This window comes from Sceloporus occidentalis, unplaced genomic scaffold, assembly GCF_023333645.1.
Source record: "Sceloporus occidentalis isolate IW3139 unplaced genomic scaffold, rSceOcc1.0.p SCAF_6, whole genome shotgun sequence".
Classification (NCBI taxonomy): Eukaryota; Metazoa; Chordata; class Lepidosauria; order Squamata; family Phrynosomatidae; genus Sceloporus; species Sceloporus occidentalis.
Genome location: NW_028316986.1, coordinates 3,657,107 through 3,682,973, shown reverse-complemented (window position 1 = coordinate 3,682,973; position 25,867 = coordinate 3,657,107). Strand labels below are relative to the sequence as shown.

At 42.2% G+C, this 25,867-nt stretch overlaps 1 protein-coding gene across 1 annotated transcript in view; it reads left to right on the top strand.

Annotated features, from left to right (window-relative positions):
* ELP3 (elongator acetyltransferase complex subunit 3) overlaps window positions 1-25,867 on the top strand; it is a 128,003-nt gene that overhangs the window by 79,150 nt on the left and 22,986 nt on the right. The window contains exons 10-13 of the mRNA XM_089528754.1: window positions 1,452-1,645; window positions 11,775-11,865; window positions 13,888-13,953; window positions 18,764-18,991. Of these exons, the coding sequence (XP_089384880.1) occupies window positions 1,452-1,645; window positions 11,775-11,865; window positions 13,888-13,953; window positions 18,764-18,991 (579 nt within the window). The remainder of the gene's footprint in view (window positions 1-1,451; window positions 1,646-11,774; window positions 11,866-13,887; window positions 13,954-18,763; window positions 18,992-25,867) is intronic.

Below are 25,867 nucleotides of genomic sequence, written 5' to 3'. Positions count from 1 at the left end.
AATGGTCTGTAACTAATATCATGTTTCCTGGAATATTTGTTTGCATGTCATCATAACTCTGGGTGGATCTACACCAGTCAGAATACTCTGAGTTGCACAGAGACCCAAGACCACTTTTGAAGAATCCAGCATCCCCAAGAAGGTTTTTAAACCCCTGCCCCCCAAAACCAGAATTTGTTTTTCCAAAATATGAGCCCCACTCCCACAAGATGTAGGGTAATTTTGACATATTCTGCCCAAGGCCCCAGGTTGTTTGGGGCCTGAAATAAGCTTTTTGCCCAATGGAAGTCAACCAAAGGTTGACTTCTGATTTACTCCTATTGCAAAAAAAGGCTTCTTTGGGGCCCAAAACAACATGGTAAAAATTTCCTAGAAAATCTGGAGCAAAATTGAAATCTTTTCAATCTGGTTTAAGGGAGGGATGGGCCGGATTCAGTGTGGAACTGGCCTTGCATTGTGAAGATAATCTGCGTTTGAATCAAGGCTTTGGTGCTGCATCGTGAAGACAGGGTGCCATGAGGACAGGGGGAAACAGGTTCATTGGGCTCATGTAGACATGCCTCCAATCTGCTCCTGCATGCTATCCCAACTCTATTCTTAGTGCTCCCTTTCTTCTGACAGTCACCTTCACCCACATTTACAAACCAATACATTAAATGTTTTGGTATGTTTTTCGGGATATGTGGCCATGTTCTAGAAAAGTTTGTTTCTGACATTTTGCAAGCATCTGTGGCTGGCATCTTCAGAGAATGCTGGCATGGAAGTGAGTGGGGTATATATACTGTGTAACTGTGGGTTGGGAGGAGTGATTTCCATGTTAATCTATGTATTACTCTGTTGTTGAATGGCAAGTACTCAGGGTGTGAGGAGGAGGAGGGTTTGTGTCTGTTTAATTAGAAACCTGTTGTTTACTGGGAAAACCCTGATCCTGGGAGGTTTACATTTGCATTTGTTGGGTCTTGATTTTAGTGTTTTTCAGGACTGTTAGCCAAACTTTGCTAACTTTAAGGGTTTCTTCTTTCCTGTTAAAGTTGTCCAGGTGTTTGGGGATTTCAATGGCTTTCCTGTGTGTTCTGACCTGATAGTTGTTGGCATGGTCCAGAATTTCAGTGTTTTCAAACAGAATTTTATTTATTTATTTATTTACGTTTTTTATACCCCGCCCTTCAGCCCTAATGGCTCTCATTTTATACCCAGGATGGTTGGTAACATGTCTGCTACTACTGATTTTTCTCGCTGACCCAGTCTGTCTCTCATGTTCCTTGATTCATGTTTGAACACTGAGTTTGGTAGTCTCTATGTAGACTTGTCCACAGCTGCATGGTATGTGGTAAACTCCTGTGGCTGTGAGAGAACAGGAGTAAATCAACTCAGTAGCCTGATAAACTCTGGGGCTATAATGAGCCAAGGCCATTGCTTGTAATTTCTCTGCTGTGATTCTGGTTTTGCAGGAATTTTTCGAGAACCCCGCCTTTCGCCCAGATGGCATGAAGCTGTACCCAACTCTTGTCATCCGTGGCACAGGTCTGTACGAGCTCTGGAAAACAGGACGGTACAAGAGTTATCCTCCAAGCACCCTCGTGGATTTAGTGGCAAGAATCCTGGCCCTTGTGCCCCCGTGGACTCGAGTATATAGAGTACAAAGGTAACGCTCTAAATCTTTCATCATGCAAAGGTGCAGATCTGCACACACAGCTGCACTATACCACCCTTCTGACAGACATCAGTATTGTGCAAGGGTGATGTGCTTAGAGAAGTCGTAGAATCATAGAGTTAGAAGGGACCCCAGTGCCCAACCCCCTGCCATGCAGGAACTCTCAATCAAAGCATCCCCAACAGATCGCCAGCCAGCCTCTGTTTAAAGACTTCCAAAGAAGGAGAGAAAATAAACAAGGCAAGGTGAAGGCTCCTCCTTTAGAGGTTTTTGAACAGAGGCTAGATTGTTATCTATCACAGGGAGTGCTTTGATGGTGTCTTCCTGCATGGCAGAATGGGATTGGACTGAAGACCTTTCGGGGCTCTTTCAACTCTAGGATTTTGTGATTGTATAAGAATATTGTCTCACTTGAAAGGCATAAGTTTGGAGACGCTTCTTTTAGAATCCCTGCACATTGATTTTAAAGTTGTATTCCCTCAAAGAAGTCTATAAAATTATTTCCAAGCTAAAATACATTGAGCTATTTACAATAATAATATTTTTTAAAAATCATAGAATTCTAGAGACATCCCAGAGCCAACCCTATTCTGCCATGCAGGAAGACACAATCCAATCCCGCCTGATAGATGGCAATTCAATGTCCATTTAAAAACCTCCAAAAAAGGAGACTGCACCACTCTCCTAGGCAGTATCTTCCACAGCCGAACAGGTCTTACTGCCAGGAAGTTCTTCCTAATGCTGAGCTGGAATCTCCTTTCCTGTAGTTTGCATCTATTGCAAGCAAACCACTACACCATGCTGTCTCTCAATGTGGATTGACCAGGGTTCAAATCCCTGCTTAACCATGGAAACCCATTGGGTGACCTTGGTCAAGTCACACACTCTCATCTGCCATGCATCCTCTGGATAAATTTTGCTAAGAAAAGGAGGAGATCACCTAGGAGAGGTTCATCATAAGTCAGAGTAGACTTGAAGGTGCATAACAATAACATCATTTAGATAGCCAGCATAGCATAGTGGTTTGAGTGTTGGTCTACAGCACTGGAAACCATGATTCGAATCCCAGCTCGGCCATGAAATTCACTGGCTGACCTTGGGCCTAGGTGCCTACTTTAAAAGGATGATGATTTTGAAAAGACCAAGTTGCAGGCAAAAAAATAATTTTGGAATCCTCATCAGGAGGAATATTTGTTCTGTGATAGCCTGCCTGATCTTTTCTAAACTAATCTGAAAAAGAAAAGGCGGAGAGAGAGACATGTTGCAGCATGTATTCCATCATCAAAGATCAGAAGGGAAGGGAACAGAAGGTTCAGTCTTATGGAATGCAGTCACTTCATTAAACCTGGCTGAACCAGACAATGCTTTCTGCCCATAGGAGGAAGGAACAGCAATTGGAAAGGAAGACAAAAGATCCTAATCCCTCTCTATTTAAAGGTGCACCTGCACTGTAGAAATAATGCAGTTGGACACCACTTTAACTGCTGTGGCTCCATCCTACAGAATCCTGAGATCTGCCCTCATTGGCATAGAAGGCTACAAACCTTGTAAAACTACAAATCCCATCCTCTATAAGCTGCAGTTACAGCAGTTTAAAAACTTAAAAGTTTTTTCCCTCTTGCTAGAATGAGTATTTAAGATGATGTTGCTCCCAGCGCTAAATAAATAAAGCATAATAATAATTATTACATAATAATAATAATATACCGGTACCTTTTTCAAACAATTCCAGAAACAATCCCTTTAAGGATGATTAGAAAATGGGATAACAGTATTAAAGAATGGATTTTGGGAAAGAAAATATCAAGAGTATAAAAATATTACTTTACTCACACCAAGAAAGGGATGCTGGGGAGTGTCATCTTTGGAATTATATTTTGAGGCATCCCAAATAGTTAAATTATTAGACTTTGAATATGCAGGGAGGGAAATATGAGTTTAAAAAATTTAAAATGGTGTCAGGCTGCATTATTTCAACAGTGTAGATGCACCCTCAGTCTAGTGGATAAGAGAACACAAGAACAAGTTCAGAAGATGCTGTTCCTTCCAACACCCTCACTTGCTTCTCAAGGTGGACCTCAAGGAAATGAGTTGTCCCCAAGATTACATGACCATACATGAATATGTGGCCTTTTTTTTTTTATCTTAAGCAAAATAACACATTTGGTTATATGACACTGGATGTTCTTATGGTTGGAGGAATCAGGACTAACAAGGTTGTGCCAAAGACTTTGGGAAAGGTGCCCTTGGATAACAGCTTCCAGAGAAGGAAGGAAGGGAGAGGGAGGTACTATCATGGAGATTCCTGGCTGCTGTTGCCAGTGGAGCATTGAGTCTGCCTTGAGTTTCAGTATGAACTTAAAACATGCTGTCCTAAGTGCTGAGCTTGTTTGTGGGGAGAACATCCGGAAACCTTGAATAACTGTTTTAAAGTTCAGATTTAAAACTTGGAGCAGATTGACCACCTCACTTGTTATGGAAGGAGCACAAGGAAGAACAAGGGGAGCTAAAGATTTGGAAACCATCAAGCCCTATGAGGAGAGCTTAGGGAGCTGGGAATGTTAGCCTGGAAAAGAGAAGGTTAAGGGGTGACATGGTACCCATGTTTAAATATTTGATAAGATGTCATGTTGAGGATGGAGCAAGCTTGTCTTCTCCTGATCCGGAGAATACCCTGATCCAAAATACCCTGCCCTGGAGATTCAGGGGGCTGCACTCCAAAATATCTGGAGGGTTCTAGTTTGGATTGGTTTATGAGGAGATGGAGACTGGTTGTTTCTTGAGCTGGGGGGGGGGGGGTGAGAGCAGTATCCAAACCCCTTAATGGAATCTCTGTCTCCTGTCCCCAAAGGGTCCCCTTGGGGAGATAATTCCCCCACTTCCTGTTCTCTCCTGCAGAGAGAATCACCCACCCAGTCCCCATAACACATTAATAATTAGCTTCCTCCTTAATGTATTCAGCCATTTTCAGAGAGCAAAGGAAACATCATTTAGCTGCCAGACAACATTAACAGGCCGTCAAACAGTAGCAATGAAGAGCCCAGATGAGTCTTTCCTTGTTCAGCTTAAAGGACACACTGGAGGAGAACACAGTTTCCATGGGGAATGTTAGCAATTGAAAAGAGCACGGCTTCTTGCCAATTTCTGGAGAACTCCAGAGGGCTGGGATGTTGTACAATTTGTGATGGGAATGCCAGATTGATTCTGGCACCCTGCTATGCAGCCTATGTAAAATAATCTTTGGCGTAGCAAGTTGGCTGTTTCAGAATACGGTGAAGTGGAGCAGCCTCATGCCCAAAGGCAGTTAGGAGTAGCCATCTGCTGCCCCTTGCGACTATATGAAAGGGGTGCATGACTCAAGCCCCATGGGTGTGTACATATATGCAGATATGAATAATTTGCAGCAGGGACCTAGTTCGATGGCGTCACTTGGGTTTGGGGTCACCTAGCGTGGTATCTCATGATGTCTCCCCCCCCCCCCCCCATTGACCTCCTCCCATACTACACCCATAAAGAATCCTTACTAATGTTTTTGTACTAATTTACTCATAAATCGTAATTCCCATACATCACTGAATCCTACGGTTATAGTTGTGACATAAACAACTGGCCAAATTAAAATTATCTTTAAACTACAATAAACTACACAGAATAAATGTGTTCACATATACATAGTTTAATGTGATTAAAGTGAAAATTTGGTAAAATGTGATGTTTTTAAAGATTTTTTAAATGAAAAAATTAAATTTTGAAATTTTATTTTTTTGGAAAAAGCCTAGGGCCTCTCCTTTCTCCTCTCACTGATGCTCCCCCCACTCAGACCATCTCTTCAGCATTTTAAAGAGATCCAGGCAAATGCCTGAGCCTGTTTCTGCCAAAATACAGATGTTTGAGGAGCAGTGGTGTCACCCCCTTTCAGATGTCATCTGTCCCTGAATCTCTCTCTGTAACAGCAACATTAAAGATGCCCGCTTACAGATTTCCCAGGAGCCAAACCATCTCGCACAGGTTTGCAGAAAGTGTGGGCGGCATGCACTCCCCGAGACCACTTTTGAAAACTCCAGGAATCCTAAGAACATTTTTTAAAAAAACCCTGAATTTATTTCTCCAAAATATGAGCTCCACCCCCACTAGAAGACATGTTGTTTTGGCCCCGAAAGAGACTTTTGTGCAGTGGAGGCCAACAAAAAGTTGACTTCTGGTCGACGTCTGTTCCAAAAAAGACTTCTTTGGGGCTAAAACATTATAGTAAAATTGCCTTCCTGTGTCACATTTTCTTTCTATCAACTTTCTTCACAATACTCTAGTTTTCACAACCATGCCTAGAAATGGGAAATACTAGGACAGAAACAAAATCAGGTCATTTGAGATGTGGAGATAAGTTCTGTAGATACAGTGGGCTGCTTAAAGTACAAGTGAATAGGTCCAAGAGCAAATCAAAACCAAACTCTCCCCAGATGCCAAGATGACTAAACTGCAACGGTCATACTTTGGACATATTGTAAGACAACATGACTCATTGGAAAAGATAAAAACAATTGGTAAAATGAGGGCTAGTAGCATTTGCCTATGACTCTGGAGACCAGCGTTTGCTTTCCATCTTGGCCATGTAAACCACTGGATGACCTTCCGCAGGTCAGCTGCTCTCAGCCTCAAAGAAACGCAATGGCAAACCTCCTCTGAATAAATCTTGCCAACAAAACTCCATGATACTGACCTTAGAGTCACTATAAGTCAGAAACGACATGAAGGCACACAACAATACCAACGAGAAAGTGGGGGGCATTAGGGAAAGAGAGTCAGCGAAGCCACAAATTTGAGATTGCAAGAGAGGGCAGCTTGTAACCACAGATCTTGGCAGTCTCTCATTTGTAAGGTTGCCATAAGTCAAAAATCAACTTGGCAACAAATAACAACAAATGTCCCATTGGGGGGCATAATTTTTGTTTGTTTTAAAACAATGGTAGCGGTGCTGCAGGGCAGGCAGCCTTCCAAGATCCTTAGTGGGCTAATGTGGACCCCCAAACCCATGGCAAGTCAAGATCCTGAAGTCACTGCCTCTACATTTCCAGATGTACACATTTCCAGTAATGCTGTTAAGGAACCATACAGCTGCATGTTAGGTTGAAAACATGGGAGGTTTATGAGATTGTGCAGAGTAGAGTGTGTTAAAAAGAAACTTTTAAGGATCGAGCAGTCCTTGGCCCAGATCTTGTAGTGGGAAATGGCATGTGTAATAATCTGTTGCATGAACAATTTTAACACCATATTGGCAGAGTTGGTGGTAGATTTCCTGGCATGCCTGACATTGCTGTGGGCATGTGTCTTTAGATTCAAGTCGCTCTGGGAGTGATGGTCTGGACAACCATCTGTCCTTTGGTACAGATGAATTTCAAATCTTGATGCCAGGTAGTTCTTGAAACCAGCTGCTTCCTTCACCTGCCACCTGTCTGTGTCTTCTTTTCCCTTCTGGTGGCGGTCATTTTTTCTCCTTGCCGCTACCACTATCCTCTCCTCTATCTTCAAGTTAACTCCACTAAGGGATGAACAGGATTTTATCCCTTACATCCCCCAATGGAAGCAAAATGTGTAGCTTGTGAAGGACAATATTGGGAGAATACTGGAAAAAAGCTTTGTTCTAACAAAGTGGCCAAGGGAGACCTCCTGAAATCGCTCTTACCTGGTGCCACACTAGTTCTTCCAACTATCGAGAACTTCCAAGGACCACAAACATGACCAAGTTGGTCATAAGAACATTTCACATTGATTCAAGTCATGCAACGGGCTAAGATGAATTACTCAGTAATTGCTTTGTGTCTTTTTATCAGCACCCACCCTCTGAGCGGGCCAGCAGTTATTAGAAATGTTCTGTGCTGACAATTACAAATGGGAAATTCTTCCTTTGCTAGGTAAAAGGGTGGGTGATAAAGGTGGGGTTTAATATTTCACAGCTTCCTTGGTTGACCACTGACGTCTTCGCTCAAATAGGACAGCATGTGCCTTCTTTAGTTAATAAAAGTTTGTTACTGTTGTGTGCCGTCAAGTCATTTCTGATTTATGGCAAGTCTATCACAAGTTTTTTGGGGGGCTGAGAATGGGTGACCCAGACCCAAACAGGGGAGGAGCAGCATTGGGAAGGCAGAATGTTAGCCTTTTGTGTTATGTTTGCTTAATTTATTTCTTAAAATATTTATTGGGGTTGAGGTTGTGTTCCTTCAAGTTACTGATTTATGGTGACCCCAAGTCAAAGCTTTCATGGGATTTTCTTGGCAAAATTTGTCCAAAGGGGGTTGCACATGCAGGCAACATCCTAAAGGGATTTGTAATATCACAGAGATGCTCTTCACATGGCATGAGACAGCATGGTGTAGTGGTGTGAGTGTTGGACTAGGATTCTGGAGACCAGGATTTGAATCCCAGCTCTTGGTCAAATTCCCTTGGTCAAATTCCTCTCTATCAGCTTCAGAGGAAGCCAATGGTGGAAACCTCCCTCTGACCAACTCTTCCCCCCTCTATTTGATAGCAGTGCTCCTTTGGCTCTGTGTACTCTCTTGGTACACGTCTGTTTTCCAGGCACTCCTATCATGGGGGACACCTGGCTTAAGGAGACAACATGTGAAAGGGATCTAGGAGTCCAAGTAGACCACAAGTTGAACATGAGTCAACAGTGCGATGCGGCAGCTAACAAGGCCGATGCGATTTTAGGCTGCATCAATAGAAGTATAGTGTCTAGATCAAGGGAAGTAATAGTGCCACTATATTCTGCTCTGGTCAGGCCCCACCTGGAATATTGTGTCCAGTTCTGGGCACCACAATTCAAAAAGGACATTGAGAAACTGGAGCGTGTCCAAAGGAGGGCGACTAAAATGGTGAAAGGTCTGGAAACCATGCCCTATGAGGAACGACTCAGGGAGCTGGGTATGTTTAGCCTGGAGTAAAGAAGGTTAAGAGGTGATATGATAGCCCTGTTTAAATATTTGAAGGGATGTCATATTGAGGAGGGAGCAAGCTTGTTTTCTGCTGCTCCAGAGACTAGGACCTGGAGCAATGGATGCAAGCTGCAGGAAAAGAGATTCCACCTCAACATTAGGAGGAACTTCCTGACAGTAAGGGCTGTTTGACAGTGGAACACTTTTTCTCGGAGTGTCATGGAGTCTCCTTCCTTGGAGGTCTTCAAGCGGAGGCTGGATGGCCATCTGTCAGGGATGTTTTGGTTGAGAGTTCCTGCATGGCAGAATGGGGTTGGACTGGATGGCCCTTGCAGTCTCTTCCAACTCTATGATTCTATCCTTGTTGCTTAGGTCCATCGTCAAAATGACACTTGCCAAAGATCACATTCTATTCCTTCCTAGTTTGGCATCCCCATTTGAAATCTGATTTGCAAACATTTGCCTAAGATGTAAGAGGCCACAATCTGTGACTCACAGATTCTAGCACACAGTTGGGCTCTCAAGCGCTAACTGCAATTACCATGCGCTTAGCCTGGAGTATGAGCTCACCCTGTTTCATATAAAATGGCTTGATCTTCCTAATGAGAATTAGACGTGGATTGACGACTGACACAGCATGGGAAGCAGAGCGGAGCGCGCTAGTTCCAAGGAAGTAAGGATTGTTGGAAAACAGAAGCATGTGGGGTGGTAATATGGTAGGAATATACATCTAGCTTAGAGCACTGGGTCATGCGTAACCCAACTCAGTTACCTCTTCTTCCATAACATAGACTAGGTCTATTGCAAACAATGACCAGAATCCAGTTGGTGTCATGAATTACAGAATCTTAGAGTTGAGAGGAACCACAAAGGCGCTCTTATCCAACCTTTGCCATGCAGGAATACATGAATAAAACACTCTTGAAAGATGCCCATCCAACTTGTGTTTAAAGACCTCCAAAGAGGAAGAGTCCACTACCCTTTGAGGCAATCCACTCCATTGTCAAACAGCTCCTACAGCAAGAAAGTTCTTCCTAATGTTTAGCTCTGTCTGGAGCTCTAGGTCCTGGCCTTTGAATTATTAAAAGCACCCAACAATGCCAATAGGTCAATCACTGTACCAGAAGCCATGTGCCATGGGAGCAGTCATTATGCCAGTTTGAGGCTTGCTTATATGAACTGCCAGAAAAAATGGATTTTGCTCATCAGGTCATCTGGACTTGGTAGTACAGTGGCCCTCTGTATCTACAGATTCAGTCATCCACAGATTGAAAATATTCAAAAAATATAAAAGCATTGATTTTGCCATTTTATAATTTTGTTGTTGTTAACTGCTGTCGAGTCGATCCTGACTCACAGCGACCCTGTGGATGAGACATCTCCAAGTCTCCTTGTTCTCCACTGCTCTTCTCAGGTTTTGCAAATTCATTCCCATTACCAGCTTAATAGAATCCATCCATCTAGCATGCGGTCTTCCTTTCTTTCTATTTCCCTCCGCCTTTCCCAGCATTTTTGTTCTTTCCAAGGATTTATGCCATACGAGAGCCTCAGTTTTACCATCTTGGCTTCCAGGGGGATTTCTGGTTTGGTTTGGTCTGTTCTAGGACTCATTTGTTTCTCTTTTTAGCAGTCCATGGGATCCTCAGTACTCTTCTCCAACATCACATCTTAAAATGAGTTGGTTTTCTTCCTATCAGTTTCCTTGACTGTCCAGCTCTCACATCTATAAATGGTAATAGGGAATACAATGGCTTGTACGATTCTAACTTTCATGCTAAGTTGTATAACTTTACATTTTAAGATCGTTTCTTTTTTATATTTGAAAATATTTTACACAGTATCTTATAAAAATATTTTATATTTTTCCATTTTGTACAAGGAACACCATTTTACTGTGCTGTTGTGTTTCATGGAACTTGTCCATCCATGGATTTTGGTATCCACGGAAGGTCCTGGAACCAAACTCCAGCAGTTATCAAGGGCTGAATGTAGAAGAATGTGAACTCATTAGGACAGCGGAGTAAGATGTTGAGAATGATGGTTATTATTATTATTATTTTACTTATAGCCTGCCTTCCTCCCCATATAGGGACTAAGGGAAGCTAACAACAAGTTTAAAACAGTGCAAGAAAAACATTAGCTTACTTGCTAATTAGCTTACTTGCTGTTCACCGCTATGATCTTTGGAATAGCGGTATATAAATAAAACAAATTAAATTAAATTAATTAAATTAAAATGTAGACATAAGAAACAATGTAAAAACACATTACACATTAAAAATATTAAATGCATTTAAAACTATATATAAACTTTGAAATTTAAAAGCCCAACCCTCTCTAGTTAGAAAAAGCTGGATGGTATGAAAATGTTTTTACCTGCTGCCAAAAGGAGGATTTTGGCTGAGTTACAACTAACTTGGCTGCATTTTGGTTCAGACTAACAGAAGTGACTGTAGATTTTGAGCCGCATAATAACCACCTTTATCTTGGACCCAGTCTATCCTCAACAAGCAAGGTAGTATTAGTAGCCCCAATCTACCTAGCAAGTCCGTGATACTGAATCTGCTAAAGGGTTTTGTTTAAAGGCTCTCGATATGAAGTGTCCATGGTGCTGAGAGTTCTGAACCATTTTAATGCTTTCAAATCCACACTGGGATTTAGTCTGAATTTCAAACCCAAGATGACAATCCCTTTCTTATAATAGGCCCATCGCCTTGGACAGCTGGTTTAAAATTTGGACTGAAACCTGGGGCAGATTAATGAGGGTTGCCAGCTGCAACTGCACTCAGATTGTGGCCAAGAAGAGTATGACAGTGAGTCCGAGAAAGTGAAAGAGAGAGACAAGATTCAAGCTGTTTCCGCATTGCAGAAATAATTCTGTTTGACACGACTTTAAGTGCCATGGCTCAATGCTGTGGAATTCTGAGGACCGGAGTTGATTGTGGCACCAGAGCTCTCTGACAGAGAAGGCTAAATGCACACAGGACTACAATTCCCAGAGCACTATATCACTGAGCCATGGCAGTTAAAGTGGTGCTAAACTGGATTATTTCTGCAATGCAGATGCAGCCTCCGTAATTGATCAAAGTGGATAGAGGTTTGACATGGCCATTCACCTTTAGAGTCTTTCTTCCTCTTTCCAGCTACATGCCCCTCCTCTGCTGTAATAGTTTTGTCTCTTTCCCTTGCAGGGATATCCCAATGCCGTTAGTCAGTTCTGGTGTGGAGCACGGTAACTTGAGAGAACTGGCATTGGCCAGAATGAAGGACTTGGGGACAGAGGTAAAGTATGTTGTTCCCATACCTCTATATTCTCTGGATTGTTGGCTTTAGGCTCAACTGCTTCTCCTGTCAACCAGGACAGCTATTACATCATTATTAGAAATGAAAGGACATTCCTGCTGGCCAAGGCTGTGTCCACACTGCAGAATTAATGCAGTTTGACACCACTTTAACTGTCATGGATCAATGCTATGAAATTCTGTGATCTGTAGTTTTGTGAGATATTTATCCTTTTCTATCAGAAAGCTCTGCTGCCACATCAAATTACAAATCCCCAGTTTCCATAGCATTGAACCATGGCAGTTAAAGCAGTGTCAAACTGCATTAATTCTGCAGTGTGGCAGCAGTCAGAGTCTTGCGGTATCTTCCAAGACTTTCATTTTATTTGGCATAAGCTTTCTTGGAGAGCAGTCCATCTCAGCAGACGCATGGTGTGTAGCCTCAGTTGGTAGATGTGTATACATGTTAGAAACAGAAATGCAGAAAGTACTGTAAACTGGTTAGGCATTGGGTGGGAGACCATCAAGAAAGAAAACTAGGGATTTCCTGCTAGGATGAGAAGAGAGACCCTGTCTGAAATCCTGGAGGGTCATTGCTATAGTCAGAGTTTAGAATTATTTAAAGTGTTATATAAAATTGTCTTCAGGCTACATGTATAAGATGTATAAGAAACATAAATGAATTTTGTGTTTCGACTTGGGTTCCATCTCCAGGATATCCCATGATGCAAGCACAGGTATTCCAAAATCCAATAAAATTCAAAATCCAAAACACTTCTGATCCCAAGCATTTTGGATAAGGGAGACTGAACCTGTAACTGGTGATACAATCTTATCTGCTTTCTCCTTTTCTCTCTGTTTTGGTGTTCACAAATGCACAGTAAGGGATTCTGGAGACAACTGGTTTACCTTGCCTGTTGTACTCAGGCATAGATGGCTACATTTAAGATCCACTAGAGCAGAATCCCATTCCTTTCCAGCTTGGGCTTTATTGCACTGTATACTGCAAACCCACTGCTGCAACCAGTTGCCAAAAGTTTTGTTTCTCCAGCCTTCCTTCACTATCCTCCCAATGCTGATGCTGCTAAAACAAATCCTGCAGCTAGGACAAGGAAAAGAAGGGGAATGGGAGCATAGAAAGGTTTTGGAAAAAGAAGTGTCACTGGCAAGGACTTTATTAACTGTGGTATGCCTGTACTCTTCTCTGCAATCTGATAGTCTTTGAGTTGGCATTTACCTTCACTATTACCACTGTAGGATACAGTTGGCACACCATCCTAGGCTACACAAAGGCACTTGGGCCACTGAAATCACTTGGGCATCAAAAATACCTGCCAACTTGGCCAACAGTCAGAAATTATGGGAGATGAAGTCCAAAACATCTGGAGGACCACAGGTTTGGGAACCACTCTGGACTTAGGACATAACCTCCATTGGTGCTTCCATCTTCTCTAGACTGAACTTCATTGCATTGCACTTAATCTGTTTGTATTTTCACTGCATTTCTCCACTTTAATTTTCTCATTAAAAGCTTTCCTCCCACCTTGTTCAGGAGTTTTGATGCACAACATTAAATTAGCCCATAAACACACACACCTTTCCAATTCTCTTGTTCTTCCAACACTGATCGTGGTAAGTGTTAGCAACCCATTTTTTTCAAGGTAATGCAGTTTTCAAATCAGATATTGCCTTTTCCCGTGAGATTCATACTGATGTCTTGCAAGATGTCTCCTGCCTGCCTGCCTGCCTTCTTTCCTTCCCCTCTCCTTCTTTGTATTTTAAATGTCATGCTCCCTTCCCCTGTGCGCGCGCACACACACACACACACACTTGGAGTTGTGTTATGGATGGTTCAGCGAATATTTTTATTTTGAAGTCTCCTGTTTCAAATTATCAGCTTAGGTCGATTCCAACTTAATTTTAGACTCTGGAGGAGGCGATAGCACATGCAACATCCCTTATCCTGACTGTGTGTCTCCCTGGTGCGATTGTGTCTTGCTTTCTTGTTTTTTCCCCCACCTAGTGCCGTGATGTGAGGACAAGAGAAGTCGGGATACAAGAAATTCATCACAAAGTGAGACCCTATCAGGTGGGTTGCTTATTCGTTCCCAGTAGGGCTCTGTATGTGTGCATGTCATGCACAAACACAAATCCTTTTGTGAAGACAGAGAGAAGTGGTCATCTAAAAGAACATGGGTTGTCAAGAATTTTTGGAACAAGAACTGTTAAGAAAAATATACCTGCCTTCCAAAAGAACATGGTTGCCTGCTTTAAGATTTTTTTTGCATTTTATTTGTACAGAAAATAGTTTCTCTCTCTCTCTCATACACACACACACACACACACAGAGGAAGCAAACTTTGAAATTATTCATTCTTTTATGTGAAAAAGAAATAGGCAAAGATTAACATCCCTGAAAAAGAATTCAGGATGACAGTGTATGCCAAATCAGTCTGCTGATCCAGCCTTATCTATGGTTTCACCACAACATTGAAACCATATTAAGGGTATTTCCATAACTTAATCATTTTAGTTCTGAAATTGTAGATATATGGGGACGCAGCTGGTCAACATTGACATGGCGTGCTTACTTTTCTTTACTAAAGGCAAGTAAACTAATTATGGTAGGATTCTCAGCACAGAATCACAGACTCATAAGAGTCACAGAATCATAGAGTTTGCTACCAAGCCAGGAAACACGAACAAAGCAACCCAACAGATGACCATCCAACTTCTATTTAAAGATCTCCAAAGAAGGAGACTCCACCACTCTCCAAGGGAGCATATTCCACTGTCAAACAGCTTTTATCATCAGGAAGTTCTTCCTAATGTTTAAGTAGAATCTCTTTTGTGTGTATTTTTTATCCACCAGTGTTGAGGCCTTTGCAATCAGACTTATATAACCAAGCAGGGTAAAGGCTGTAGGAAATGGAATGGAAATGCAAAACATGTTAATGTAGTGATAGGGTGAAAGGTATCATCTTAACAACGGTCGTAACTGTCAATAACTGCTGAGCCCAGTAACTATTGGCAGAAAAGCTGCTGGGCTTATAAACCAAGTCTGGAATATAGCAGAGTGGTTGACAAATTTGCAGAAACGTGGTTCACAGTCCTCAGTGAAGATGACAGGCACTTTTAATTGTAACATGTTTAATCCTATTTTAAGGGGGGGAATTTGGGACATAATTTTGTAAATGTGGATTTTAATATGTTGTGAGCCGCTTTGATTGTCATGTAACAGAAAAGCGGGATATAAATAAAAGTTTTATTATTGTTTATTTATTATGCTGATTTTTGTATAATAATATTTGTTTCTTGCCTCTCCAAGCAGATCGAGGCGGCTAACAATAATAAAACACCCTTAAAACACAATAAAACAGCTATCATTATTATATTCCAACCTTCCCAAACCCACCCATCCACAGTAAAATACAATTAAACAATTGTTTAATATTATACTAATAGATCAAGGAATTAATATAAGGTAGGCAGTGAGCCTCATTGAATACAGGGAGACATTCAACAGACATAGAGTTGTGTTGTAAGCCTGGCAGGGCATAAGATGTCTGGAACAGTAGCACCAGTCCCATGATGAGGTGAGTCACAGATGCCTGTGACATGGCTTTATAAGCTTACGGCAAGACTTGATGCTGCTGTTCCTGATACACCTTCTGCTAGCTACAGCACAGCAAGAATGTGTTTCACATCAGTGGAACAGCATGAATAAAATAGAATAATAGAAACAGAGCCTGTGTTGTGCGCTGCTTTTCACAAAATTTCCATCAGGTGATATCCATCTAGGGGATGCTATCTTCAGGCCTGCAGGGAAAGCTCACAAGGCAGTGCAACACCTGGATTGCTCCAAGGAAGCACCTGACTAATGTGCTGCAGCTGAACTGTGGTGTTTTGTACCATTTGCCCAGGATTACTCCCTCCTGGTGTGGTGTAGCGGTTTGAGCATTGGACTAGGACTCTAGGGACCAGGGCTCGAATCCTCACTCATCTGTAGAAATTCCCTGAGTGACCTTGGCTTCACTGTTTCAGACTCAGAGGAAGGTAATGACAAAGACCCCTGAATTAATCCTGCCAGGAAAGCCCCACGATAGGTTCCCCTTAGGACCCCCATAAATCAGAAATGGCTTGAAGACAGAGATAGGAAATGGCCCACAATCCAGATGCTGGAGTATATATACCAGCTAACTGAAGTGTGTCCGGAGGAAGGTGACCAAAATAGTAAAAGATTTCAAACCATGCCCTATGAGGAGTGGCCCAGGAAGCTGGGGATGTTTAGCCAGCAGAAGAGGTTAAGGGGTGACATGATAGTCATGTTTAAATATTTGAAGGGATGTCTTATGGAGGATGGAGCAAGCTTGTTTTCTGCAGCTCCAGACTAGAACACAGAGCAGTGGATACAAGCTACAAGGAAAGAGATTCCACCTAAACATGAAAAAGAATTTCCTGACAGTAAGAGCTGTTTGACAATGGAATACACTCCCTCAGAGAGTGCTGGAGTCTCCTTCTTTGGGGGTCTTTAAACAGAGGCTGGATGGTCATCTTTTGGGAGAGTGTTGATTGTGTCTTCCTGAATGAGGTTGGAGTAGATAGCCCTTGTGGTCTCTTCCAACTCTTACTATTCATTCCTCACCATTACTCTACTGGCTACAGCTGATGGGGTTTGCAGTCCAACAATAACCAGAAGACTGTATGATTATCATCCCTGCCTTAAAGAAATAAGCCTTTAACCTGAAGGCTTGCACTCCGTCATCTCTCCATGAGCTTGTACCAGGCCGGCTGCTGATGTCAGCTGGCTGGCTCCATCGGTTATAAGTCAAGGAGGATGTGGTGTTCCACTACTAGACCTAGATTCAAGGGCTGCCAAGATTGATCTGGACTCAGTGGTGTCTTGATCAAAGGATTTTCAGTGGCAGATTATCAATAGTGCAAACATGAACCAGAGTGGGGTAGTAGTTTGAGCGTTGGACAAGGACTCAAATCCCTGCTCAATTGTAGAAGCCTACTGGGTGACTTTGGGCAAGTTACATTCTCTCAGCCTAAGGGGTAATAGCAAACCTTCTCCTAATAAGTCAGAAAACTCTAGAATAGGGTCACCATAAATTGGAGTTGAAGGCACGTAACAACAGCAACAATTGGAGTAAATGCTGCAGGGCCAGAGAAATAGGTTTCTGAAGGCTTTCACGTCAGGTATAATAATAATAATAATAATAATAATAATAATAATAATAATAAATTTTCATTTATATCTCCCGCTTCTCCCTTCGGATTGAGCCAGGATTACAGCAATAAAAACATCATAAAATACATAGACAATACAAAATATATCAATCAGAAATAAAAAGGGAAGAGTTGTTAACAGTATTGCTCACAGTTGTAAAAATCGAGTCATCGTATTCAAATGTTCAAAATCAGATTAGAGGAGATCCATTGGATAGGTTTGCCGGAAGAGATCTGTCTTCAATGCCCTCTTGAAGGCTTCCAAAGAAGGCATAAGACGGATCTCTTCCGGTAGGTTGTTCCAAAGTCTAGAGGCCATCGCAGAAAACGTTTTACAAGAGGTAGTTTTCAACCAGGTTTTGGGGTATTCTAATATTTTTGTGCCAGATGTTCTGAGAGTGTGGGGCGGATTATGTAGGGAGAAGTGTTCCCTTAAGTAACACGGGCCCAGGCCATGTAGGTCTTTATAGGTAATAACTGACACTTTGCATTGTGCTTGGAAGCTAATTGGCAGCCAATGTAGAGATTTCAATTCTGGTGTAATATGCTCTGATCTTGATATGCTGCTGGTATTGTCATACTAGATTATGGAGAACTTGGAGGAGGTTGTACTGTTTGCCTGAGCTACATTCATAGGGCACCAAGCGTGGTCAGGGCTCATGCATCCCAAGCAAAGATCTCTGTCTCGGCACACTGGGTGTTTTCAGGCTCCCAGTGATACTTGGGCTGAAGTCTGTTGGATAGCACTGGTTCTTCAGTTTGCAAATCTCTGTCCAAAACACTGCTGGACCTGACATTTTTATGATAGGTACTCAAGGTTGTATGGACACTTCCTTTTGTGCTTGTAACTTACTTCCGGTGTTGCCCTATTTACACCTTACTTTCTGTATGTCTGTCTCACATCTTGGGTTTATTATGTTCATTCCAGCAATACATTGCATGTTGTGTGTTGAGATAGAAAGTGCATATACACTGCAGAAATAATGTAGTTTGACCCCACTTTAATTGCTGTAGCTCCATCCTATGGAATCCTTATATTTGTAGTTTAACAAGCCATCTCTGCACAAAGAGGGCTGGGTGCCTCACACAAAACTACAAATCCTAAGATTCTGTAGGGTGGAGCTATGGCAGTTAAAGTGGTGTAAAGCTGTATTATTTCTAGAGTGTAGATGCACCCTGGAACACACTGTCTCCTCTAAGCATCACCATCAGCGCCAGGGATGTTTTTAAATTTTATTGTAAATGTGTTTAATGTACTCTTTCTGGAAGCTGCCTTGAGTCCCACTCTAAAAGAAAGGTGGCATATAAATGAAATAAATAATACTAAAGAAATACCTACCTCTTAATGGGTCAAGAGCACATTGGTGTCTTGAGAATTTCTATGTGTGATTTCCAAGAAAGCTTTCTCATTCAGAGGTTTAATCCCAGTTTGGACTTCTGTGTAAATCCAACAATGGCACCTTTGGCTCTTATCTGACACCATTAAAAATCCATTGACAGCAAGGCAGACTTTGCAAAAGCATTTCACACCCTCTTCTTCCACATCCAAATAATTGTCTACACAGCTATGAAATTGGCTTCTATCACCTACTGGTCATGCACCATTATTACTGCTCTCATTACTGCCGCCTGGTGATTCGTGTCGGCCTCTTTCTTTTTGTTGGCAGGTAGAACTTATCCGGAGAGATTACGTGGCCAATGGCGGGTGGGAGACTTTCCTCTCGTATGAGGATCCCGAGCAAGATATCCTGATTGGCCTCCTGCGTTTGCGGAAGTGTTCAGAGGAGACATTCAGAGCGGAGCTGAAGGGAGGTGTCTCCATCGTCCGAGAGCTCCATGTCTATGGGAGTGTGGTCCCCGTCAGCAGCCGAGACCCCTCCAAATTCCAGCACCAGGTACTGGCAGGCTGGTTACACTATGCCAAAGTATTTCATTGCCACAGGGTTCTGTCCTGGGCCCAGTGCTGTTCAACATCTTTATCAATGACTTGGATGAAGGAATAGAGGGAATGCTTATCAAATTCACAGATGACACCAAATTAGGAGGAGTAGCTAATACCCCAGAGGACAGGATCAAAATTCAAAATGACTTTAATAGATTAAAAAGCTGGGCCAAAACTATAGTGTATAGATCAAGGGAAGTAATAGTGTTACTCTATTCTGCTTTGGTCAGGCCTCACCTGGAATAATCCTGTGTCCAGTTCTGGGTTCCACAATTCAAGAAGGATGTTGAGAAGCTGGAGCGTGGCCAGAGGAAGTCCACCAAAATGGTGAAGCGTCTGGAAACCAAGCCCTATGAGGAGCAACTTAGAGAGCTGAAAGAGGGGAGGAAAAGGAAGAAGTACATAGGATATTAACTTAGGTTTAGTTGCGGACGGGCAAAGTGAGGCCCAGAGACCTTGTGTGTGTGTATGTACCTTCACATCGCCTGTTGATTCATGGCAATCCCATGAATTTCAATGGCTTTACTTAGGCAAGGAATCCTCAGAGGTGGTTTTGCCATTTCCTTCTTCTAAAATAGAGCCTCCAACACCTGGTGTTTGTTGGCAGTCTCCCATCCAAGTACTAAGCAAGACTGGCCCTGCTTATCTTCCAAGATCAAACAGTGGAAGACACTGCCATGGGAAGGGGAAGATACTAAGTGATTTTATCTAAATTTGCAAGTGATTTTATCTTAACTTTTATCCAAAGTTGTGGTCCTCAATTCTTTTAAATCACCTTTGCCCACTCCTGGCCTAGATCCAAGCTAATCCCTGTCACATCCCATTTGTCCCCACCTTGCATCATGAGTACCGAAATCTAATCTATTCAGAATATTCTCCCCATGATCAGTACATTCTTCTTCATGATGCCTCGGTTGCATCACATCTGTAGCATGCTGCATACTCTTTCTCTCACTTTGTAGTCGACTCTGCAGATTGCATACCTGCCTCCTCGCCATGCTTTTCAGATAAATGAAATGCAAACAAGGAAAATCAACATAATTTACAGCCCAGAGCAGTTCCTGCCTGAATACGAAGCTCAGTTTGTCAGGCTTGGAGCTTTTAGCTAGGCTGGAGATTTGATCAGCAAATGCTTTATACCTGAAGCCTTCAGGACTGATGTTTTTAGGTTAACACTTCACTATGGTTTAAAAAGAACCCTAGGTTTTTTCTCTCCCAGACCTTTCTTGGTTAGCTGTGGGCCCATTAGAATGCAACTTCGGTTTGATAGTAATGACCCTGGCAGGAGTGAGTGGTAAGTAAAAGGAGAGCGAGGAAGAACATAAAATGAATGTTTGCCTCCTGAAAGTGAAATTTCAAAGCCAGGAGCAAGCAGCAAAGTGGTTGACGCACGTGGCGGAGGAAAAGGGGGAGGAAAATCAATTGACGAGAGTCCAGCGCTCACAAATTGAAATAGATTGGAAACCGAGACTGGAGTGCATGACGCACAGATGTGGGCCAAAGGAATGTATGTGCCAGGTCAGCCAGCAGTACCCAGGAATGACTACTTCCCCACCGCCACCCCTTTTCATGCATCACCTCTCCAAGCAATCTCCTAGGACAGAGGATCATAGACTTGGAAGGGACCACAAGGGCAATCTACTCCAACTCACTCCCATTACAGGTCAAAGCATGCTTGCAAGTTGGTCATCCAACTACTGTTTAAAGGAGGAGAGTCCACCACCCTTTCAGGCAGTCTGTTCCACTGTTAAACATCTCTTATTGTGTGCCTCAAAGTCATTTTTGACTTATTGCTACCCTAAGGAGAACCTATTATAGGGTTAACTTGCACTTCAAAACAGCTCATACTGTCAGGAAGTTCTTTCTAATGTTTAAGTGGAATCTCTTTTCCTGTAACTTTGTTCCCAGTCCTGTTCTCTAGAGCTGACACGTTTCAGATATTTAAACAGGATTATCATATCACCTCTTAACCTTCTCTTCTCCAGGCTAAACATCCCCAGCTCCCTAAGTCTCTCCTCATAAGGCATGGTTTCCAGAACCTTCACCATTTTAGTCGCCCTCCTTCGAACATGCTCCAGTTTCTCAACATCCGTTTTGAATTCTGCTGCCCAGAACTGGACACAGTATTCTAGGTGAGACCTGACCAAAGCAGAGAAGGCATTTATTTAATTTATTTATTTATTGGATTTATATCCTGCCTTTCTCCCAAAATGGGATTCAAAGTGGCTACATACATAGAAAAGATGATAAAGCTTAGTAAGGTAGAAGGCAACAGGTAAAGAGGAAGACCACATTCCAGATGGACAGACTCCATCAAGGAAGCCCCGGCTGTGCTAAATCTGCAAGACCTGAGCAGAGCTGTTAGTAACAAGGTGACTTTGAGGTCTCTTATTCATAGCGTCACCATAAGTCAAAGTCAACTTGACAGCAGTTAACAACAAAAAGAAGAAATGTATCGTTGGAGTGGCATGTTTTACCTCCCTCACAATTGGAGGCAGAGGCACCCTGCTGAGATCTCAGAGATGTGAAGGCATTAGCAAGGAGGGTTCAGCTGAAGCAAACACCCAGGTCCTTTGTGAATGGAGAAGGTTTTTTGCTCGGTTTTGTACATTCTCTTTTCTACAACCTGCTTTGCTGCATCAAGACTGGAGGGGAGCCAGCTAACAGGATTTGGAGCATTTCCAGTTTCTCTGGACTCTCACTTTAGAATCATAGAATCATAGAGTTGGAAGAGACCACAAAGGCCATCCAGTCCAAACTGATTCTGCCATGCAGGAACTTACAATCAAAGCATCCCTGACAGATGGCCATCCAGCCTCTGCTTAAAGACCTCCGAAGAAGGAGACTCCACTACCCTCCGAGGAAGGAGTGTGCTCCACTGTTGAACAGCTCTTACTGTCAGGAAGTTCCTCCTAATGTTGAGTTGGAATCTCTTTTTCTGGAGCTTGCATCCATTACTCTGGGTCCTATTTTCTGGAGCAGCAGAAAACAAACTTGCTCCATCCTCAATGTGACATCCCTTCAGATGCTTAACCTTGAAATCATGGCGACAGGCACTGGTGTGTGACTGCTAACCTCCAAAACAAGGGCAGGTTGAGAAATGCCTGATAACAGGCAGGAATCCCATTGGTACACTAGGTCAGGGCTGACTACCTAACAGCATAGAAGCTGAAGTAGGAGGCAGCCAAGTAGCAGCCATGGATGAAGCCTGGTTTTGCAGAAATAGTCTGCATTGACATCTAGATTTCTTCCCCTGTGCAGCCTTGGGAAAGGTGCAGCAATTGGTGAAGGACTGACAGTGTAACTCCCACATATTTGGGAATCCTAGGGTCTTGGGGTTGGAAGAGACCAAAAGGACCACCTAGTCCCAACTCCTTGCTATGCGGGAATACACAACTTCAATTATCTTGAAAGATATCCAACCTCTATTTAAAAACCTCCAAAGATGGAGAGACCACCATGCTCCAAGGCAGTCTATTCCACTGTCAAATAGCACTTACTGTCAGGGAGTTCTTCCTAATGTTTAGGTGGAATCTCTTTTCCTGGATCTGTGTTTTTAGTAGCATTAGCACTGGGAGAATGGCGTAGGAGGGAAGGAGAACACACACTTTTCCCACTGTTCATATGAAGGAAAAGAAAATGGAAGCTGTGACATTATCATCATCATCATCATCATCATCACCATCACCGTCATGCTCAGCATTTTCAGCCCCTGCCATTTGCTTCGCATCCATTTAAGAGTGTCATCGCCATAGTTTTATCTTAATATTTTTATTTATTCATCATCATTAAAACAGCATCAGGCATAAACATCTACGTAGATGAGACAAAATCAACTGTATCAAACAAACCCTAACAGCAAAATCAATACATAATTTGGTCTTTTTCCTTTAATTATTGTCTTTTACGTCATGATTTTGAAAGGAGGGAGAGGGGGAAGAAACCGGGAAGGGAGACATAAAACACCATGCAATATTTCCAAAGCAAAAAAGTCATCTTATCCAAGCAGGCAAACACAGTGATTTGTAACCGCATTGCCTTTTCAAAGACTTTCTTATCTGATAATACAATAGCAGGACTTACTGATTCCATTATAATCAAGTGCTTTAAAAAAACACCTGTGTTTCTGCAGCTTCTATTGAAAGCTGTTTCTTTCTTTTCTAATTCAGATTGGCACAGTTCCCTTCTTTGCATAAATGATCAGAGTCCTCCCTCTAGCATTTTTTAAAAGATTGGCACATTCATTATAGCCTGAGCTTCAAGGGTGACTACAGCCCAATTCATGCTTGCATGGTCTTCCTGACCCACAAGTATGTTTTGTATGTGTGTGTCATTTGTGTGCAAAGAGAATGAGAGAGAGGGAATGAGGAGGGAGGTCCAAAACACATTGCAGAAATAATCCAGTTTGAGACTGCTTTAACTGCCCTGGCTCAGTGCTAGGGAATCTGAGGAATTGTATCTTATTGTGGCACCAGAGCTCTCTGACAGAGAAGGCTAAATGTCTTGCAAAACTACAGTTCCCAGAATTCCCTAGCATTGAGCCAAGGCAGTTAAAGCAGTCTGAAACTGGATTATTTCTATAGTGTGTTCTGGACCAGAGTGACTAAAACGGAATCTTACAATATATTAATGAAATGTTTCACCTACTGTCTTCAGCTGTTCAAAATAAAAGTGAGCTCCATCCAAGGCGGCGATTCACAACATGCTGTTTATGAAATACACCAAAATAGTTGTTATTATTATTATTATTATTATTATTATTAGATGATGAAAATGATGATCGGTGTTGGCAATAAAATATTCTGAACTTCCAGCTTGGACACATCCCGTTTTTATTTTGAGTAACTGATGAAAGCAGAAGCCGAATCATTTTTCTGCTATATGAAGTTCTGTTTGTTAATCACAGTAATAGATACATACTCAAAAAAATTGATTTTTGGCTGGATCCGCACTGCAGAAATCCGCACTGCAGTTGGACAATGCTCTAAACTGTCATGGCTCAGTGCTATGGAATTTTGGGAAATGTAGTTTTGTGAGACATGTAGCCTTCTCTGTCAGAGATCTCTGGTGCCACAACAAATTACAATTCCCAGAATTCCATAGCATTGAGCCAAGGCAGTTAAAGCAATGTCAAAGTGAATTATTCCTCCAGTGTGGTTGCAACCTTTGGTAACTACCTCAGTAAATACATCCTTTCAAGTGACTGAATGCATCCTTCTGGAATCTGAAACAAACTTGTCAGAAGTGCTCTTTGTGTTCAAATCATCGATATATGTGCACATACACAAGTGTTTGTAAACACACACACACACACAGGAAAAGATTTTGAATAGGGATTTAAAATGAAATGAAATAAATAAATACGGACCATGCGCAGGCATTTACAAAATTGCTGCTGATAAAACAATAATCCCAACGTTGGATAAACCCAGTTAACACACACAAGGCAATTATTTAAACACGTTTTTAAAACAAAAAGCAAGTCAGCCACTTCTTCTTGTACTCTCATTTTCATGACCAGTTCCAAGGACTGTGACTACAGCCGGCCCTCCACATTTGCAACCTCGACCTTTTCAGATTTGATGACTATGTTCTCTCTAGGAATGTCTAGGTCCTTAAGTGTGACTCTGTGGTCAGCGTCTGCCAGACATTGACCACGGAATTGCTCTCGAGGACAAAGAGATTCCTGGAAAGAACACTCCTCTAGGCATTTGTAGGTCCCCCAGCGCAATTGTATGGTCAACCATTGGCAGATGTTGACCATAGAGTTGCGCTGGAGGACCGAGAGTTACCTAGAGAGGTATTCTCTCAGCTTTAAAAAAGTGTTTTTTCATTTGCAGTTTTTCCACTTTCATGGGGGTCCCGTGCCCCTAACTCCAGAGAATGTGGCGGGCTCACTGTACTGTAAATAAAAAAACCACTATGTTTTTACTGGAGAGAACATCTTTTGAGGAATCTCTAGCTCCTCCAGCGCAGCTCTATGGTTAACATCTGCCAGAAGTTGACCACAGAATCACACTGGAGGATTTACAAATGCTTAGAAATTCCTAGAGAGAAATTCCTAGAGAGAACATATTAGTCAAATCTGCAAATAATCAAATCTGCAAAAGTCAAAACTGCAAATGTGGAGGGTCAGCCGTATTTTCAAATTACCAGTTTTTGATCAGGGACAGAGGCTGCGCTCCTTTGGGTGGCTGATACTGATAATAAACCAGCTCCCTTCCTAAAGAGTTACTAGTTCTTTCCACGCTGTCCTCCCAGTGACGACTTTTTATATGTATTTTATTTTGGCAGGCCGTTTGAAACTCACTGTTTTTTGGGGGAAAGGGCTTTTAGTAGTGTGTTATATTGTGAACATCCTTTACAGAAAAACAACTCAAGCTTTTAAATTGTCTTTAATTGCATTGATAGTTCCATTGTGTTTTATAGGTTTCGTAGAGAGTTTTTAATGGTGTCTGTTACTAACCAGTGTAAGCCACATTGAGAGAAAGCCAGTGTGTTGTAGTGGTTTGAGGTTTAGACTAGGGGTGCATCTAAACTGTGGAAATAATGCAGTTCAACACCACTTTAATTGCCGTGGCTCTATCCTACAGAATCCCGGGATTTGTAGTTTGGTGAGGAATAAGTACTCTTTGGCAGAGAAGGCCAAAGACCATGGAAAACTGCAAATCCATGGATTCCATTAGGATGGTGCTACAGACTTAAAACCATGTCAAACTGCATTATTTCTGCAGTGTACATGCACCCTAGGACTCTGGAAGACCAGGGTTCAAATCCCTACTCAGCCATGGAAACTCACTGGGTGACCTTGGGCAAGTCCCACTCTCTC